Source organism: Tinamus guttatus, unplaced genomic scaffold (genome assembly GCF_059628265.1).
Source record: "Tinamus guttatus ecotype Peru unplaced genomic scaffold, ASM5962826v1 Tinamus_guttatus_pri_ptg000215l, whole genome shotgun sequence".
Taxonomy (NCBI): Eukaryota; Metazoa; Chordata; class Aves; order Tinamiformes; family Tinamidae; genus Tinamus; species Tinamus guttatus.
Genome location: NW_028288749.1, coordinates 2813339 through 2834160, shown reverse-complemented (window position 1 = coordinate 2834160; position 20822 = coordinate 2813339). Strand labels below are relative to the sequence as shown.

Genomic DNA, 20822 nt, shown 5'->3' with positions numbered 1-20822 from the left:
TGACTCGAATCCACCCAGCTATCTGAGCCTCTCCATGCTTGATGGGACAACAGATCCCTGCTCTCATTTCCTCTGTGAGGAAAGGTCCATTATGGAGATCTTCGTTTCTTTGAAATGACTAGTGGACATGGATTCAGCAATTGTCCTCAAACAATGTTTTTGGGGGCTATTTTTCAGGCCAGGAATAACCAGGAGAGTACAGCAGGCTCCCACCAAAGCCAGAGAGTTTTTCATTGCTATCGTACTGCTCCAGGCCTCTGTAAATTGTTTTCAAAAAGTGGTCGGTACCTACCTTAAAGAAAAAATCCTCAAGAAACATATGTCTCTAGATCTCCACGTACCAACCCTCCCAAATCACACAAATCACACAGGGATTACAGATGTGTGGTCACATCACCAGAGGTTGGCATACCCACGTGTTAGAGGGGGAGAAGGAACAGTAGCAGCCCTGGACCTCAGGACTCCATGTGCCTTGCATGCTGAGTGATTCAGGTTCCTCAGCACAGTTTCTCCAACTTGAAATGCTTCCTAACCTACCCCCAGTTACACAGCAAGTCTGTGACAGTCCTGGGAATGAAACCCAGCTCTTGTGGTTCAAGCTCCCTGCCTTAACCACAAGGCTACATTTCCTCCTGGTAAATGGCTAGTTTATACAATAAGTGCTAAATGAAGCTCATTTTTCATTCTGTGATTGCGCTCTTGGGCTTAAAAATTGGCATCATCTCCTGATGCTCTTTGGCTTCCTCTCCCGGCACCCTGACAGCAAAAGGCTTGTGGGAGAACCCACGTGCAAACACAGACATCAGAGCAGCACAGCTCTCATGTTGGTGGGCTCTGCTGGAGTTGGCAAGGGTGGAAAGGGGCTGAGGGGGAGGCTGGGCCTCATTTCCCCCCATCACCAGGGCAGCTGCAGAAATAGCTACTTAATCCCCACCAACACCAGCACAAAAGGCAAGACTTGCCAGCTGGCAGGGGGTGTGCGGGATATGCCAACCCACCATCGTCGCCTTCACTGACTCCTGGAAAGCCCTCCCTCCACCGTCTGTCTGCCCCCAGCTCTGTGCCAAGCAACTTCTGCGGTGAATCCCTCTTCAAATAAACAGTACTGGGCAAAACAACCAGCACACAGTGTTAGCAGGGGACCAGAGGAAGCACCACAAATGGGATCTGCCTCTCAGGGAGCCTTGTATCTTGGCATTTCCAGCAGGCAGAGGGTTCCTGTGCAAGCCTGAGGCCATTGTAACAGTGGATCTCTTCTCTTACCTCTCATGTATGACCCCACTAATGGGAGGCAGCCAGTAGATGCTCAGGGAGCCCTGTGTCTGCCCCGTGACCATGGGCGGAATGGGGATGGGTGCGGGCTTCTTGCTCTGGCCCCAGCGCTGGTACACCAAGTCCAAGTAGCAATGCATCCGAGCCACTTGGTTAGGAGTGAAGGTGTTGGTGCAGTCATCATCTGGGGGAAGAGAGGGCAGGTTGAGGGGGACAGGAATCAGCTGGCAGAGCATGGTGCTGCACGCACTTTTCTGATCACCAAGGCCCCTTAGTAGGATGATCGTGGAGGCGTGGGGGACACCTGTGCGTGGTGGCCAGTCTGTCAGCATTCCCTCATGTCATGTGTTCCCAGTGCCACAAGATGGCACTACCTCAGTAGCTCGACAATCCTGAACTTGCCTTAGTTGCACTGGAACACCAGGACTCTTCAGCAGTGGCCTCAGAGCTCATCTCCTCACTCATGCCATTTTTCACATCTTGGCACTGTTACCATCTCAAGGGACTTGCACTCAGTTACCTGAGGGCAAAAGAATTACTCTCCAGGGCTCAGGCCTCCTGGGTTGTCAGGAGAAACATAACCTCTCCCCAGGATCCCTCTGGAAGTCAAGCCGAAAGGGCTTAATCTGAAAGTCCAAAATTTATATTAGGAACCTAATAAAATGTTGCTTCAGGAGACTGAGGTGGAGAATGAATGCATTCCACCAGACAGACTGGACTCAGTATGTCTCCAATGATCCACAAAAAGGCAGGGAGAGATGGATAGAAAGAGATCTCTGTGAACAAGGGCCCAAGTTTCTGCAAGTCTGGACTATAAATTCTCTCCTCTCTGATCATCAGGAGGAACCAAAGACCAGACTAGGTAGAATGTGAGGGAGGCAATCATCAAAAAAGCTGTAAGCAGCAAAACTCACTTTATAGTGAAAATGACACTAAAAATTGTAATGAAAATTATTACCTGTGTAACTCATGTAGTTGTTGAACGGTGTTCCAGTGAAGTGTTTCTGGCCACAAGTATCATTGGTAGGATCTGGATCCCGACAGAGTTTACTCTTTGGGGTTGGGGCAGTGTCAGCACAGAGGTCTCCAGTCTCCATAGAAGGAATTGTCTCCCTGCAGGGATCGTCACAAGATTCCCGCTCACTCACTCCCTTAAAGACATGGTACAGCCCCAGGACATGTCCCACTTCATGGATCATGGTGTTTGTGTGGCCACGCACACCGTAATAGGACGGATTGAGGACAACTCCACCTAGAATTACAAGCACACAGAATATCATCAAGACAAAGACATTGGACAGTTGCTGTTACTCACCTTTACTGGCAACAACTCTCTCTCTCTCATTGAGCTGGCTGATCACAAATAAAGTACGAGGTGGAGACCAGAACATGGATGTATTCAACATCTTCTAGGACTGGGGGAGAGCTCCTCTGCTTTAGAAAAGGGTGGGTGGGTTATTCTGCTTTTTGAAATCCTCCTGCTCTAGTCTTAAATCATTTTAGCTACTGTTTCTCTCAGTCTCATTTCCTGTGTCAATAATACTAGCGTCTGCTCTGGTTCACGCTAACACACAACTCAAAATGGACTTCTTGGTGTTGGCATCAAACAGAGAAAAGAGGGCAAGAGTCCCTCCTAAGCCTAGGCAGTTTACCTATAAGTCCAGGTGGCTAAAGCATGTATGTACCCACAGCTGATAAAAAGAATGAGGTGTCTGACAAAGTACTGACACAGTTATAGCCGTCAGCTAGCAACAGCCTTCAGCACAAATCTGTTTAAAGACCCCCAGGCATTGCTTACGGCCCCTGCTGAGGCAGCATTGGCGGTCTACTGCTTCATACTCTGAGCCAAAGGGCTAAATTCAAACTCATAGGAGGTCTACTAAGCTTCTAGCACAAACATGACCATGAACTCACTCTGCATTTTGGCATGGGATTTTCTGAGTTTCTGAGGATTCCATCCTTCCTTTGAAGGGGATTTGCATGTGGAGAAGGAGCACTATGGGGACCATACCATAATCTCCGATTCTTTGCATCTGCAGTGCAAATGGCCCTGCTCCTCTTCAATCAAGGCACCCCGGCCCTTTGAGTCGAGAGGGCACAACAGGGTAGTTAATCTCCAAGCCTTCTTGATGCAAGTTTACCTTTCGAAGATGCTTGAGCATGGGTACCGATGAAGCCCCAGCAGAGACTGCCCAGAGCTGCCACCTAATAGTGACAGCAAGAACACAGAGATGGACAGGTCCTGCACTTATCCTCACCTAAGCTGCCCTTTGGCTGCAGCATGGGGTATTTTCCTCTCGTGAACATTTGCCTGCAAGTGGAAGGGTGTGAAGAGCAAGGAGCAGTCAGACTAAGGAAAGCCAAGGGGAACAGAACCTTCCCTTTGCACAATACCTAACTCCTGCCCCAGGATGCCTGCCCTGTTCTTTCACCTCTGTTTTACATCTGCTAGGAAATTCTGCATTGGGGATGTTTGTGAATGAAACTTGCCTCTCTTTTAATCTCTCTTGATCTGTTTTACTTATTCATTTATTTGGCCTATATTAAAGACTCTTCGGACACTCTGTTTTTTTCCCGATTTTGAAGCTTTCAAATGGCAATTTCCTGTCCCTTCAACTCTTTCCTTCCTTACCCCTCTCCCCAAATTTTCCATTTTGCCGTAAGGTGGAGGAGGGAGGTCTGGGGGGAAGATTGGAGAGATGGAAGAGGAAAGCAGATCACAGCATAAATCTAGGCTGACTCCAGGCAGCCAGGCAGCATCTCTGTGGCATGGCAGGCAGTTTTTACCCAATTACTTCTAACCTAGACAGTTTGGATGGCAGGCACAGCAAATAGTTGGCTGCAGCACAGCTTGCTGCCTCCTTTGTAGGGCCCTGGAGGATTTATTGTGCCAGCTACCTCACAGCAAAAACCTCTGCTACTGCATCTGTGCTGCTGATTGCTGCCCCTGCCAGTGAAGTCAAAACTGGCAGAGAGCCACTGCGCTGTCCTCTGTCCAAACACAGCATAGACAGCTTGAAATTTGCTCCTGGATGAGCTCTGTACACTACTGGACTGCCTCACATCCTCAAGTACAGGGCATTCCTTTCAAGAGAGGGCTTCCTTCAGATCACAGTGTACTTGGCAGGACACCAGCAGGACGGGGCCTCCTTTGGTGGAGCCATGCTAGATGAACACTAGGTTGGGATTGGAAAGGGACCTTCCAGGATGCTCTGAGCAATTCTCTTAAGCCCAGTCAGGTTGTAAGAGAGTGAAGCAGTAAAGGGAGCATCTTTCATTGTGCATCCCACTTGCATTACCCACAGAGTGGCTGAAAGATGACTAACCAACCAGTTGATACCATTCTCTATTTAAATATTCACAATGTTTATTCTTTCTCTTGTTTCATTCCCAAAGGGTGGATGTAACACCCAGAGCATGTTTTTAGCCTGAGGCAGAAGGCGGGTCACACAGTATTTGCATTCCCTTTCACCCCAGCTGCAACGTCCCCAAAGCAGAGGAGTCCTCCTTGTACTTCCCCTCAGCTCTTGGTCCTATGGTTCTCTGATTGGAGGTGGGCCACAAGGAGATACAGAGAATATCAAGTCCTGTGGGGTCTTCATGTTCAACCGTGTCCCTGTAGTCCATTAGGTTTTTGTATTCCACTCCTGCTGCTTCCACTCAGACTAGAAACGACTATAGATAGCACAGGGCATCCCACTGATGGAGAAACCAGTGGATATATAAGAAGTTGTTTCTCATTTTTAATAGAGCATGAGAGAAGGGTGAGAGAAGACAAGGAAAAGGCATCTCTGCAGCCAACCCGAAGTCTAAGTAATGCAGGGAGCTACCTGAAAGGAGGAATGTTCATGCAGAAATTAAAATAAATGTCCATAAACAAATAAGAAGTGAAAGCCCTACACATTCTGCCGCACAGTCCACGTGGAACAGGACTGAGTGCTTGGGGCCCTGAGGGTTCTGCAGCTTAACAGTCTTCCTTCCAACAGAAACTCAAAGCTCTTCCCATGGTGGGGGACTCTAATAAGGGGAGGCAGTTGCAGAGGCGGGAGGCCAAGACTCCATACCCCTCACTCCCTCCTCTCTGACAGCTCCCCCATCACACTCACACAAGGAGAGACATATTTTTATAGCTAATTAGATGGAGGGATCAGAAAGACCATGAGAACTGCCTTCTTTCAGGAATATCCCCATTCCTTTGTTCTCTGTCCCCACAGCTCTCTGGTGAGCAAAGGACTCTGGAGAGCAACCAGTTCTGGAACAGGAAGCTGTGTCCTACTCTGAGGGCAAGATGTGGAAGTATTCCTAACATCCACTTGCAACAAAACTAGCCTCCACTTTCCCTTCTCTACAGATCAGGCCTCCCCCATTTCATTACCCCTCCCCTCTGTCTCCTTCTGATCTGGTAAAAGGACTGAATTGGGCTTTAAGTGAAGTCTGCCAACCCAAAGAGGCTCCCCAAGGTCAGCATTGATATAGCTAAGATAAAAATCTCAACATATGGTGTCCATGACATCTAGGGAGTGCAGCAATGCATAGCAGATGAACCAGAGACTTTCTTGGACCTGCACACCAAATTCAGCTCAAGCAGCAGGAAAGCTGAGGGTCTGACCTTGCATAATGATGTCCTTCCAGACAGGAACTGGCAGTTACAGCTGCAGAGCTGGTAATGTCCCAAAGACTAAGGCCCAGTTCCACTCACACAGTAAGAGATGTCCAATCCGTAACTGGGTGAATGATTTCAACTGTCACAGATCCCACTTCGCCCTCAAGCACGCTTCCCTCAGAAGCCTCCAGTCCAAGGACCGTGCCCTGGTTCTGACAGTGACTGAAGGGCTCTAATTCAAGACAGCCCTCCTCTCCCAGCCCAAAATCAAGTTGTGTTCTTTCCTACTCCACCACCCTTTGAGAGCAGCAAGTACTGGGATGCTTGAAGGAACTAATGATAAGGAAAAACCCCAAAGATGATGTCTTCATGGCATCTAATTGAGGATGGGTACTACGAACCTAAAATCTTTTTTTTTTTTTTTTCCTACAGAAATGGGCTGGGAAGGAGCCGTTCTCAGTTCTACCAACACAAAACAGCTGGACAGCTGCAATGAATCTTCAGAAATTTAATGCCAGGTTCCTGGTTCTGGGCTGTTGTGGAGAACTGATGCTCAAGACAACATGGGATCTTTAAACAGCTATAAATGCATACAAACCACAAACCTAAATGTGTATCACAGGCCCAGTCTTCCTCAACACTGAGTCATGGCAATTAATGGAACAAATTCATGAAAGTTAGTCAGACAGGAAGATGCCATTGCATAAGGTACCTCTGATGGAATAACTGGCGCTCCTTCAGGATCCACTGACCTCAGTCAGATGTGAGCTGACCTCAGTTTATATAACTACAGGATCCATGATTCTGTTGCCTTTCAGCCATGTTTATACAAAAAGAAAACATTTTTCATACAATTACACAAAATTTAAAGTGTCTGCATTATTATATTGGTAGCTTTTTCGAGACAAGGAAATCATTGTGGAAAGCTATTTTTATATATATACATATATAGCACAGGAATTCTTTAACTCCACATTTTTGTAGTTAAAAGATTTATAATTTTTCAGAAAATTAAATCTGGATTTCAAGCTGAAATACTTCATATTTAAGAACTCACTGTGGAAAGTGGTGTAAAGTGAGAGAGAAAGCATGCTTAGATGGAGCAAACACACCCGAGATTGTCTACCTCTAGTGCTAGCTTTTTGTCTGCAAGCTGCCTTGGCCTACAAGCTCTACAGCAGCTGAAATACTGCCTTAGAAATAGGATAGAGTAACTCACCCTCTCTCAGCCAGTCATTGTCCCTTATGCCTCTATCAGTGTTGTTGCTCTTCACTGGTACTGTACTGGGCTAAGACCAGGCCCGAGCACAAGAGGCACACGGATCACGAGGACATCCTGGACTCACAAAGTGTATGGCTCCAGGAAAATGCAAGGGGCAATGCGGGAGGCCAGACGCGACTCCTGAAGGCTTCAACATGAGTCTAACAAAAATCACTTTATTCGTGTTACAGCACTCTATTTAGCTACTACATTTCTGCTAAGTCATCTAGCCATGCGTACGCTTACATTGCAATTGGTTGCATACTACTGTCCATGCGTCTTCTACTGTACTAGGTTGGCTGTAGATATTGGGGCACACATTTACATGATTGGCCCGCACACAGTCCTCTATCCTGCACTGATAAGCTTGTTTACAGGTTCTTCCTCTCCTACTTCTGTGTTCTTGCAGCTGGTGACTTTCGCACAATCTTTTCGCCTTGGTCTTAGTTCGGCTCATTGTATCCATCTTCTGTCGGGAAGCCTCCGTTACTTAGATATGCTCCCACAGGGCAAATCCTGGTGGACTTGGCATACAGGGGATTGGACACGTTACGCAAAGCAGGCTACACTGCTGAGCACAGCACCAAGGCAACGTACCATGTTTTGGATAGCAAAGGAGGCACACTGATGAAGGCACATTTTTGGAGATTTCCAAGAGAAAGCACTGAAAGGGGCCAGACTTTATGAGGCTGATGCACAGCAAAATAAAGACAGGCTACAAAAACCTTTGAAAAGGAAATGGGCATCTTTAATTTGATAAAACTAGTTAAACTGCTGCCTCAAGAGTCAGGTCCATGCTCCCAGCAGTGGATGCAGAGTGGAGGTAGGCCAAGCAAGGATCTATTTATCAAGGGGATGCAATGCTGCAGTTACAGTGAGAAAGACTTTAAGAAGTAGGACAAGAATTGTGATAGACAGGAAAGAGCATATTGGTCTAAGGAGGGGTGAGGGAAGAGCTAGTTTTGCAATGCTGAGCCTTGGGAAATGGTAATCCATCCTAAACCCTTCAGAGAGAAATGTGGGATTCAAATTTAGTCAGGAAAATAATCTGAAGGAGAGCAATAATTCCAAACCATCAGCATAGGAATGGTGTCTAAATTTCTGGTAGCCCCAGAAGTACAGGTGAAGAGAAATGAATGAAAAAAGTTTACTGAAGACTTTCAGAAAGTAAAGATGGCAACTGGAAGGTGTGCAAGACCCTCTTGAAGAACACGCTCAGAGGTCAGAGAAGGGTTTCCATGGAGTTCAAGCAGCAGACAGAAATATCTATAACGGAACTGGTAGAGAGCAATTTGGAAATAGCACATATAGGGAGTCTTGGGGTGAGAGGAAGAGTTCAAAAGAGGAAGAGAAGAGAATTGGAGAAAAAGTCCCATGGAGTTCTTGCAAACATTTAAGAAAATCTAGTTCAGAGAGACGAATGGAGACAAGCGGAGAGCAAAGTTTGAGATAGTTGCTGGAGCAAGAGGCATGTTAAATTTTGAAGAGGTTGAGTCAAACTCAAAGACTCAATTTAATTCTGAGGGGAAACTGAAGTAAGAGAGAACAGTTGGTGGGGTGGAAATCAGAATGGCATTTCTGCTCTACAGGAACAGACAGTGGCAGAGTCAGAGCCTGGCAAGGATGACCTTGAAATACCTACATCAGGAGAGGTAGGACAGTGGCAAAAATCAGTGCAAGAAGGGAAGGAACTTGTGTTCTCCTCTTTCCTGTCTCCTCCCCAATCACTTTCATATTCCTATACAAAGCCTGGGAAAGTTTCTCATACTACTTTTACTCCTCCAAATATGTTGCTTGCTCTTTACTCACTGCTGTACCTTCCCATTTACTCAGATTCTCCAGTTGCCTCTGATGAGAGGCTTTGTGAAAAGCCTTACATTAGTGACTCACTCAGCTGCAAATGTTGTCTACGCCGACAATAATAGATGTCTTGCGTGGTATGAAACGCTTGATGAAGTGGTGGAGTCTGCTGTTTATAGAGACCGGAATCCATCACTCTTCCTCCAAAACTCATTAAATCTAAAACCAAGGACAGTCTTCAACCAAAGTCTTCAGTCTGTGCCAGAGTCTCAAAGTCGTTCAGATCTAGCTTCACACTTCAGAGCTCTGGCACTGGAGCTGAGACAACACCCCTCTTCCCCTGAACTTCACTGGTAAAACCCAGGTCCAACATTTCCAGATGGTGCAACCCACCTCTGCTTAAGGACTCCGGTTGACACAAACTCTGGGACCAGAGTTAAACGCAAGCTTTTGATTAAATCAATTAGCCTGATTACCCCTTTGTACATCTTCCTGTGTGCCATCTGGAGGGGTCTGAAGAGAACATGTGTGGCTGAAGCACTTGCCGTAGTAGGGTGATTATCAAGCTGAGCCTTGGAAGTGATTTCTGGAAGCTGGAGGAATAAATTTCATGGAGATCTGCCTTCCTCAACAAGCAATTGTAGCAATATGCTATTGAAAAAAACCAGTCCTGAAACTCACTGAGGGAGGGAAACTGGCAAGAAAGAACTGTAAAACAGGTCTTTAATGGCAACATAAAACTTTAAGGGTTGAACATCACGCACTTGTAAAAGCAGAAGGTCTAGGTCTGCTGTGCAGGTGTCAAGAGTAATTATTTCCAGTTACTTATTGAGAAACACTTTAAATGTTTTGACTGCAAAGTGTAAAAGCCTTTGCCAGAAAACTTTGACATGGAAGGAGTGAAGGGAGGAGGGAGAGTCAGGAGGAAAAAAAGAGAGAGAGAGAGAGAGGGACTGCAGAAATAGAAGAAAACACAGAGTACATTTACATTCTAGAGAAGTAGTTGCCATTTTGACTATTTGTAGTCTGCCAGGAGCGGTGACCCTAAAGATCTGTCTCTCATGCACTGAAGTCAAAGAGAACTAGCTTTCAGCTTCAGTAGGTAATATCCAAGTTATAAAAGTGGTTTGATAGTTATCCTCACATTTGCAGCTAGTTTGAAAGTGGCAGGTACTCACTACCTGTTCAGCTCTGGAGTCACTCAGATTTGGAGTGTCAGCTCCGAAATTACTGAGATTTTTGGTTTATTTGCTGTTTGCAAAGTTCCCCATATTGAAGGCAACCATTTACAGAATCATGGAGGATAGATCTGGAAGGTCCCAAAAATCTACCTTACCTTGTTGTAGAATCAGCTGTACCTAAAACATTCATGAAAAATGTCAGCCTAACTCCTTCTGCAGAGTCTGCACTGACAGTGAACCTGCTACCTTCCCAGGCTCTTTGTCCTAGTGCTCCAACACCTTTAGCGTTAGAATGAGTTTCTTATATCAACTTGAATGTCACTGCTCTGAATGTAACACCATGACTTTAATTCCCAGGGGGACCGGGAAATCATTTCCTTATAGCATTGGCTGTTGGCGCATCCAAAGTCTGTTATCATGACCTTCTGTTCAATAAATAACCTCAGTACTTTCCCTGGAGGTCATATTCTCCAAACTTATAATCATATATGCTCTAGCTGCAGCAGCCTGACTAAGAACTAGCCTAACTAAAAAGTACAAAATTCTCTGAATTTTTTTTTGGGGGAGCTTTGTTTAGCTTCAGGGACCATCAGTGTAACACTTCTACTCATCATTTCCCTGAGACTACTGCTTGCACTCCTGCGTGATGGCCACAATAGACATTTTTCTCTAAATCCAGTCCTCTTGTTAAAATGTCACTGTCAGTCTTCAGAGGATATCTGTGCTCATCTTCATGATTGGCCACATCCCAGAAGACTGACTGTGTCAGGTGTAAATGTCCCTTTCTCCCTGAATACTTTCCTGCTTAACACCAAAACACAAAGTTCTAGTAAAGGAGGATCAAGGGAGAGGGACAGGTACCAAGTCTCCTGAAGTGACTTGTATTTGAAGCCAAAATTCTTTGTCCCATATCACAAGCTTTCCTTTGCTCCCTCTCTGCGCTTCTGGGAACAGTGCCTAGCAGCCATTTTTCTCCAAATTAATTGAAAAAAATGTAAAAATCAGCAACCACAGGACCCCCTACAAGTGAGGTTGTCTTACTCACCCAGGTGACTAAGGGCCTCTTTATCCCATGGCCAGGTGGCAGCACCTGCCAACTCTTCCCTCACTGAACTGGCGAAGTAAACATTTAGGAAGTGGGTGCTGTTCAGCTGCAGCGCCTCCTTCAGCTCCTTCACACTCATGTATGCCCTGCAAGGACAAGAGATGAGAGACAGTCAGCAAAATTACTAATGAAGCAAAGAGCAAACGCAAAAAACACCCAAAGGAAACTCCCAGGAAAGGGAGCAGACACCATCCTCAGCCATCTGAGACCAAGAACATCTGGGAAAGCGTGACAAAATTTGGCTAGTTTCAACAGAATGTCCCACAAGACTACTGATTCTGCCCCAAGAGAGGTGTGGGCAGGATGCAGTTAAAAAAAATATGAAGAATTTTTACTAGTAACTGTAGCTCTGTTATGGTTGAGTTTTACTCTTAGAGATGGCTTTGGAACAAGGTCAGAGAACACCCTAAAGAATGGAATAAAAAGAAAATGCATGGGAGGAAAAACAAAGGGAGGAGAAAGAAAATCACAGAATCACAGAACAGATGGCTTTGGTAGGGAATTCCAGGTATTTAGTCCAACACCCCTGGTCGAGCAGGGTCAGCTGGAGCAGGTTGCCCTGAACCATGTCCAATCAAGTTTTGAATACCTCCAAAACTGGAGACACCACAGCATCTCTGGGCAGCCTATTCCAATGGTAAACCACCCTTCCAGTAAAGAAGTATTTTCTTGTGTTGAACTGGCATTTTCCATATTTCAGTTTGTGGTTGTTGCCTCCTGTCCTTTCACTGGCCATCACTGAGCAGAGTTTCAGGCCATCCTCTTTACCCCCTTCCATCACGTATTTATACACACCCATTTGATCCAACACCAGTCCCCCTACCCCTAGTCCTATCTAGGCTAAATAATCCCACATCTCTCAGCCTCTCCTCCTATGACAAACACCACCAGCCCTTTACCATCTTCAGGGCCCCTCACTGGACATGCTCCATTACCTCCTTTCTCGTTCTGGGGAGCCCAGCACTGGACACAGGACTCCAGATGTGGCCTCCCTGAGCAGAGGGGAAAGATCAGCTTTCCCAGTCTGCTGGCAACGCTCTGCCTAATTAAGCACAGAGTATCACTGCCCTTCTTTGCCAAGAGGATGCACAACTGATTCATTTTCAACTCGTCGACCAGGAGCCCCAGCTCCTGCTCTTCAAAGCTGCTCTCCTGCTGGTCAGCCTGCAGCCTGTACCGGCGTAAGGGGTTATTCTTTCCCAGGGGCAGGACTCTGCACTTCCTTTTGCTGAACTTAATGAAGTTCTTTTCTGCCCATCCCTTCTTGTGTTGTCATTTTTGTGTTGTCTGCAGGCTTGCCGAGGGTACAGTCGCTCCCATCTCCCATGTCCTTAATGACGATACTAAATGGTTTTGGCCCCAGTATTGATCCTTAGAGGATACCACTAGTGACTGGACTTGAGTTAGATTTTGTGCTCTGGTCACAACCCTCTGAGCCCAGCAGCTCAGACAGTTCTCAGTCCACCTCTGCCTGCATTGTTGCCTTCTGCATATGTCAGAGGTCTGTAACTGCTTTTATTGATACACCAACAGTCCTAATGCGAGTCTTTGTGGAGTTCATGCTCTGAGCTTAGCAAGAGGATCAGGAGCTAACTTATTAGCAATGCCAATAATAATATTAGTCGGATTTTAGGGTCTTGGGCTGTGCTACAAATACTGGACGTTAATTTTAATCAAGCACTACCATTGCCACCATCAGTGCCATCAACCTTAGGGGCTAAAAAGGTACTGGGAAAGGTAATACCATTTTCTATGAGTCTCTGAAACCTGGGGAGCTTGACCCACTGCTTGTGAACTCATAGGAAAGACTCCATTAGCTCAAGAGATTTCTAGGGGGTGAAAAGGCATGGAAACGGCTTCAAATATATCACCAGGGAAGGGTGATGGAAATGCACCGTTGTGGAAATATGTCATAAGAATGACTAAATTTGCAGCATAAGGCCAACAGCAACATTAAGGTGGTGGAAAGCATTTCACTTATTCCCATGCTTCCAGGAGTAACTGGCATCTTCAAGCTGCGCAGTCAGATTATGAAAGGAATGCAATAGTTTCTTTAAATGGGATTTGCCCTGAAGGCACATCAGCTATATCTGAACCAGCAGCTTCCGTAAAAGTGACATCCCTTAGCAGATTCCTTACCACACTAAGGAATTACAGAAGGAAAAATGAAAAACATTAAGCATAGGCTAAGGGGGAAAAAGGTATGTACTCATTTAAGATCTGAAATGAGAAATAAAAGCAACGAGAGTGAAAGATGTGCAAATACACAATTTGAAATGGCAGAATCCCTGGTGAAGAGTTGTTATACCAACAGATTTGCTTAGAAAGATAGAGATTGCTAGAGCAAATGGAGGAGGAGGAAGGAAAAGTGACTTAAAAAAAAAAGGGAAACGACTGCAGAGGCAGTCTAGAGCAGGATGGCATGTGGAGAGTAGGGCTTTAAGCACAGAGGTGGCCACTTCTCTGGATATGAGATGGCAAAGAGTTTTCAGAAGCCATTACTGACCTGGGAAGTGTCTGACGGTCAGCACGTACCAAGTACCTCTCCTCTACCAATCAGTCCTGAGAAGCCATTGAAGGCTGGACATTTCACCCACCCTCCCAGCAACAATGTAGCCCCAAAACTTAAGTCACTTGAGAAAATCTTGGCTGAACCATATGGCAGAGTTTAATGGTGGGATGAGATGACCAACTTGTCTACATCAAGCCTCAAGGTCTCCCACCACAAAGCAGCATTCCCAGAACACTTTCCCCAGCCACATCAGTTTGTGGAAAGAAAACTCTCCCAACCGGAAACTGTGAATTAGGATAACACGACCCCTTTCTGTGATGTCTTGCCTGAGCATCCCAGACACGCGCCGCACTGACGCCATCTCTCCAACCCAAGCAAGGCAGGAGCAGGACGAGAGGAATAGATAGGGAGAAGAATAAATAAACCTGAAGGACATATTTGTGGCATGGCTCGGAAGAAAAAGAAACAAAAAATTCATAGAAATGCAGTGTAAAGGAGGGGGAAGAGGCAGAGAAAATCTCCTTCGTGCACCAGAGCTGCTCAGGGAGCATGGACTTAAAAATAACGTTGATTCCTGACCTATGATATCTTGGAAAAATAGCCCCAAACCCTTTCAGGCAGTCCAAATTCCAAGAGCTGACATCAGCCCTATTCAGAGGGATATTCCCGCCGCCTCTCTTCTGGAGACATGATGTTTTTCTGGCTGTCGCCTGCTGTTCCCTTGACACTAGCAACATATTTTGTCTACCCTTAATTATAAATAACTGTAATTTCGTCCATTGAGAGATTTGGACAGTTCAGGGTGGCGTCAGGGGGTAGGGAAAGCGGTTCCAAAAGAGAGATGCTCCAATAGGTTGGATGGAGAGGGACCCCACTGCACCCACTTTATCAAAGAAAGAACAAACATCGTCCTGTCGGCATCTCCAAAGATGAGAAAGACCAAAACAAATCTAGAATGGAGAATTCTTTTTCCTCTCAATCCACATTTCCCACTGGCATCTCTACTGGTCGTTTACTGCCAATGTTATGCTACCCATCTTCTTTAGCACTTCTGAGATTTTCCCTGGGGAGAAGGCGGAACAGTCTTTGGTCTCCACAAATAGGGCAAATGACAATCCTTTCCTCTGCTCCCCAGATAGCTTCCTAACTTCTCCAAGGCTAAAGGATTCCAAACTAGATGACATTTATGGCAGGGTGGGTGCTGCAGGCCGACACACAAACACATGGAGGAGGAGAAGAACATGTGAAGGCATAGCTTTCATCTGAACAGCAGAAACAAAGAATAGAGCAGAGGACAGAACTGAAGCAGAGAAGGTTTGTTGGGTTTGCTAGATCCAAAGCAAATATTTTTCCAGAAATGTACAAAACTTATTGCTGAGCAGCTACATGTGGCTTACAATTGATGGTAACATCCGCTTGACCTGGTACAACAAAGAAGCCTTTACCTCAAGAGGGTTCAGCTTGCCAAAAGAGTACATGCAGGCCAAAGAAGTTTGGGTTTAGAGAAGAAGGCCCACAGAAGAAGAAGGCCCACATTAGAAATGACTGTAGGCATCAACACCATCTGAAATAAAGTATTTGGAAGAGTTCAGATGTGGGTGCCTCGCATATGGCAGGTGAGCACCTATGATACTCTTGACTTCAACAGAGCTCTCCCAGACGGCACTAGCTGACAGTCTGATTCAAAAGCAGGCTTGGACACTACACGGCATACTGGTTTTATTTGTGGGAGTCATGGCTGATGTGAGGCAAGAGGAGGAGGAAGCCTAGACCTTATATGGGTCTACAGCAGCATGGCAGAGCAGCATCGATGCTTATGTGGTCCCGGTGTTCTGTCAGGAGCACTTGCCTTGTATGGGATGCAATGATGCATTGCCATTGCATGATATTTCAGACTATCAAGACAGGAAAGGAAGAGGTCCAGAAGATTCAGTTAACTGTATCATCATAGAACTGTAAAATCAGAATTATAATTTAGGTTGGAAGGGAGCTCCATAGGTCATCTAGTCCAACCCCCTGCTCAAAACAAGTTGTTCCTGGATATGTCTAGCTGAGACTTGAACATCTGTTCCAATATGTATTCACCCTGATGGTAAAATAAATACATAAAAATCCTAATATCTGATCAAAATTTCTCATGTTTCAACTTGTGACTTTGCTTCCTATCCTACCCCCATGCAACTCTGAGAAGAGTCTAGGACCTTCTTCTAACCACATCAAAAGAGAAAGCTATTGGATAAGCACTACTTTGCATAGAAAACCATTACTGCCTAAGGTCTCAAGACACAAATCTTTCTTTCCTTGTGATTGAATAATTGTGCTCCAACCAGGCTACTAAGCCCCTCTGGAGGACAATCACTTCCCTTCTCAGGCTTCTGCCTTGACGATTTTGTCCTAGCCTGGGGGAGTGACGGTATCTTTCTACTCATATTGGAAGCCAAGTTCTGGACCAGCTTAGTAACAGGAGACAGCTCCACATGTTCTAGAGAGACAGAACTGTTCTTTCTCCAAGCAGCAACACTGGGAGGGCTCCTGGTGCACAAATGAGGCAGAGGAAAGGATCTGCTAAACTACTGGGCAGTACAGGACACTGATGTAACACAAACTTTGTTTGGTTTTAAGGTGGGAGAGGAGGGGCAGGTTTTAGTGATAGCCACATTGTAATGCAAAGATTTGGGGCCTTGCATGGACACAAAAATGGCCAGTGCCTGTGAAGGACAAATGGTGGCATTTCTGAATGAAAAGCAAGGCCATCATGTACCCCATGCAACATCATAAGTCAACCAGAATTCTCTGGGTATTGCAAAGGAGGCAGCGAGTAATGCCACAGGAATTCCGTTGCAATTCAAAAATAGGAGTCTTTTCCCTGTAGACATTTCAGAGGGGATGTTGGAGTGGGGTTGGATGGAAGGTGTCCAAGTGCCCTCCATAGACAGTTGGAAAATACTTGAGACCCAGCCAGCTAACCAAGAAGTCTTAATGAAGTCACAGGGGATTCTGGCTTTGCTTTCTTGTCCCTGCCCCACTGCAAGGACATTCCTCTTCCTACTCCTGCCAAGCAGGGAGGCTGGCTTTTCCTCAGATTTCTGCTTGACAAACAAGGAATCCTTTGGAGTATGCCGGAGCAACCACCAGCTTACTAGTAATTTTTTGGTTTGATGTATACAGGCAGCATGCTGCACAATGACTGGAAAGGGTTAATACAACATGGAGCAGCCTCATTTCTGAGGCATCCAGTGGAAAGAGTCAGTCCATGAAGACAGAGTGGCACAAACTGTTCTCTGGGGACAGACTCTCTAGGCTCTGTATAGTCATTGAGGATAGATGCTCCTCCAGATGGTAAGCCAATGTGAGCATCTGAGTCCTGCCAAGGGACTTCTTTTCCTGTTGATGTCACAAGAGGTTACCTACAGAGACTACAGAGACGCCACTATAGAGACTTATTCCAAACTTATGACTATCCCAGCTAGAATTTGAGAACCCCCCGTCTTTGTTTCCAACACATCAGTTCATATGTGATGCTCATCCCTACTATGCAGCTCTTTGACTCTGTTGCTGGCAAACAAAGCACGCTCCCATGATACAAACAGGATATGGTACCACCTTGGCACAGCATAAAAGCAGAGCCGGGCTTCTTGGTCCACCTCCCAAACAGACTGTGATGGTTCTCATAATTATAGAGGCCTCACACTCTGGGTCTCCCTTCGCTGATTTTTTTGCATTGTTGCAGATGAAAGGATGCTGCCTTTCAAAATAAAAGCCAAAGTCCTCCTTTACTTGTTAAGGCTACTCGCATACGCCAGACTGTGGCCTAGGAGCTCTGATTTTAGGCCAGTCCTATGTCAGTACATCATAGCTCATTCTGTCACACGCTATGACACAACTTCCAACACTGTGACAACCTCACAAGGCCGCAACATCCAAATGACTTTCACTCAGTTGGCAAGCACTGCTAATGGGGGCTGACAGGAAACACGTTTGAGGGGTTCAGGAAGGATGTAGTAACAGCTAGGGACCCCTAGAGATCGTCCAGTCCAGCCCCTGCTCCAGCAGGGACACCCAGAGCAGGGGCGCAGGTGGCATCCAGGTGTGTTTGGAAGATCTCCAGAGAAGGAGCCTCCACAGCCTCTCTGGGCAGCCTGTGCCAGGGCTCTGGTACTCTCACAGGAAAGAAGTTCTTCCTCATATGGAGATGGAACTGCCTGAGTTTCAGTTTATGAGAGCACCATACTGGAACGACATCCTCCATAGTCAACAGGACTCTCTCATCAGCTTCAATGGAGCCAAAGAGTTCAAAGTCATTTGGGTACACAACAAATGAGGTCAATGCCTGGGAAGACCCATCTGTGAGGCACTGACACCATCAGCAGAAGAAGGGCCTAGAAAGCAGCACTGTATACAAGATGGTTTAAACTTTGAATGAAGGGCTGAAATTCAAGCTGTCAAAAAGGGACGCAGGGCAACCTGTTGGAGCTGCCTTAGGGATCAGGCGATTCCCTTTTATGTGAGCAATTCCTGTTGCATTCTAAAGTTACCCTCAAAATACCTGTAGGAGGTTGATTTGGCTTCCGGACTGGGACAGCAGGCTCGGAATGAGCTGCACTGGCAGAGCTGTGAGCAGGATCAGGAAGACAAGAAGGGCTCTCATTCAAGACTATGATCCTTTCACACTGATCTACTGTGGAAAGAGACTAAATGGTCCACAGGCCATAATGCACACAGCATTTCTGTTCTATCGGAGGGCTGTGTGCAACTGCTTGAAGTCAGTTTTGGGTAAGAAAGTCATTACATTAGGTTAGATTAGAAAGCCCTAAAGCGCGTTTGACCCTAAGAGAGGCTGAAGAATAAACACTGCTAACAAAGGTACAGCCCAGCTGTTCATGGAAGTGTTTGCTGACAGAATGAGTCACTAAAAGGCAATGCTATTTAAGACTGAGTTTTGATAAGCAAAGTAGAAGTATAGAAGAGTTACATGAGAAAGGAACCCTTCAGATTAACTTAAATGGCAGGGATCAATGCAGGTCTTAAACTAAGAATGGAATGGAAAAAAACAGGACTGACTAGCAGAAAACGCTACATCCAATAGGCTGGAGAGAGCAGCTCCCCATTCTCAGAAATGAGAATTCCCAGAAGTCAATCTGACTCCAGTGAAAACAAAGAGTAACAGATCCTTTCAGAAATAGAAAGAGCACACACACACACACACACACACACAGAAAAAAAGAGTGGGTCTCATGGATAGGGAGCTGCAAACATAATTGAGAGGCATCCATGGACAAATTGATAAATGGTCTCCACTTTTATTTAGGATGGTGAGGTAGAGTTTTAGTTTTCTCCCAGAAGGTACAGCAATATCAAAAACACGGTGCTAGTGCAGAGCTCAAGCTAGAGAGGAAGAGGTGGTAGTAGTTGGATGGGTGCTGGGTGGCTGAAATGGTATTTGGACTGGGTGAGAGGGAAAGTGAAATGATGAAGATGAAAAACGCAGGACGTGGAAGTACAGCAATGAAAATGTTCAGAAATAAGGGACAAAAGAAAAACTCAGCGGGTAGAGTGCATTTGCAATGGGGCCCAGGGAAAAAGTCATCCTGAAAGTTGAAGGACTGACCACACGTCATAAGACTGATGAGCAACCAGTGCGATACATACATTGATATCTACAAGAACGAACAAAGATCATAATGAGACAAGCTGATGTGATTGCCCTCACTCTACCTTGAATCCATTTGCAAATTTCAACAGACTTTGAGGTATGAAGGTTTCCACATTACTACTCCCACCCTTCCATGCCACCCCCCCAAAAATCACAGAAATAGGTAGTTTGATGGAGACAAGAAACTGCATTTGAGCTAACATCAAACAACTGATGGGAGCAGGGATTTAGCTTTTCTCATACTCAACTGACAGAATTCTGCCTGACATTCAACTTTTTAGGCACCACAGAGAGCACCACCAAAAAAGAAAGAATGAAAGTAAAAACAGATCCATAGGAACTGAGATTTCCTTAGAGCTTGAACTAATGGAATGAAGCGGATCTGAAGGTTGGTAAAGAATAAGCAATGCCCTCTTTTTTCAAACTCTGAATAAACTGCCAGGAAAACAAAAATTTTCACCAGCTGGGTGAGTCACCATATCCCAGATAATACAGGAGTGAGCACAGGCAAAGGCATGCTCTATATGCTCAAGTTTCTTTCAAGAAGTCCCAATCAGACAGGGACTTTTGTTTGCCTCTGGCACCTTGCCATAGCACCCAACGTTAGGAAGCCCATGTTATCCCCCACCACCAGCCTGTTCAAAGCCTATTTGCTTTGTAGCTCTACAGTGTTCCCTCCCTGGATCTTGCTACGGCCCTGCTTCCATCTTGCACACAGAGTGCAGGAGCAAGGGCTTGTTTTAAGGCAAGTTGGGCTTTGCACACTTGAACTCACATTTTGGAGGCTGGACAAGCAGCTCCTCACTGACTTAGGCTTTACAGCTCTCCAGACACAAAGGACGTCCCCCAGCAAACTTTGAGCAAATGAGAATGAATGTCAGCCTGGGAAAACATCTCCACTTATCATCTACTGATGTGATGTCTCGGCTAGTGATAGAAAAAGGCAGGAAAGCCAGTTGTGCCACTAACAGGTAGGTGCCACAGCTATCTGAAGGAATACAAGCACCAACCATCTGTCTTGACAAGCTTTTTGTTTCAGGAATAGCTTATTCTAGGCTGCACTCTCACATCAGCACAGGCAGCTCTCAGGACATGCGCACATGAGAGGACACCCGTGCGCCCCACCAACAGATGATCCGACCTCCTCTTCCACGCGCTGTGGCCGCCTTTGGGTACGGCCTTCTCTTGTGGCTTTTCACAGGAGGCTTTGCCAGGTTTGGGGCTTCTCTTGGAGCAGGTTAAACCAGCTGCATCAATCAGCCTCCCAGCCTCCAGGATTTCTGACCAGGACCGTGGGAGGAGGGAATTGCCTCTATCTGGACAGACCAGGGGGTTTAATGGATGTTTCCTCAGCGCACAACGTTAGCAGGAATGAACGGGCTGCTAATAAACTTCCTCAAACTCATTTCCTGCTCCACCTACCTTGCCTTGAGGT

At 46.0% G+C, this 20822-nt stretch overlaps 1 protein-coding gene and 1 long non-coding RNA gene across 2 annotated transcripts in view; both read right to left on the bottom strand.

Annotated features, from left to right (window-relative positions):
* LOC148594670 (uncharacterized) overlaps window positions 1-20822 on the bottom strand; it is a 372746-nt gene that overhangs the window by 70539 nt on the left and 281385 nt on the right. The window lies entirely within an intron of this gene.
* The window catches only part of PAPPA2 (pappalysin 2), a 102897-nt gene that overhangs the window by 57472 nt on the left and 24603 nt on the right, over window positions 1-20822 (bottom strand). The window contains exons 4-6 of the mRNA XM_088524883.1: window positions 11163-11308; window positions 2231-2524; window positions 1264-1456 (exon numbers count right to left, since the gene is read on the bottom strand). Coding sequence (XP_088381009.1) covers window positions 1264-1456; window positions 2231-2524; window positions 11163-11308 — 633 coding nt within the window. The remainder of the gene's footprint in view (window positions 1-1263; window positions 1457-2230; window positions 2525-11162; window positions 11309-20822) is intronic.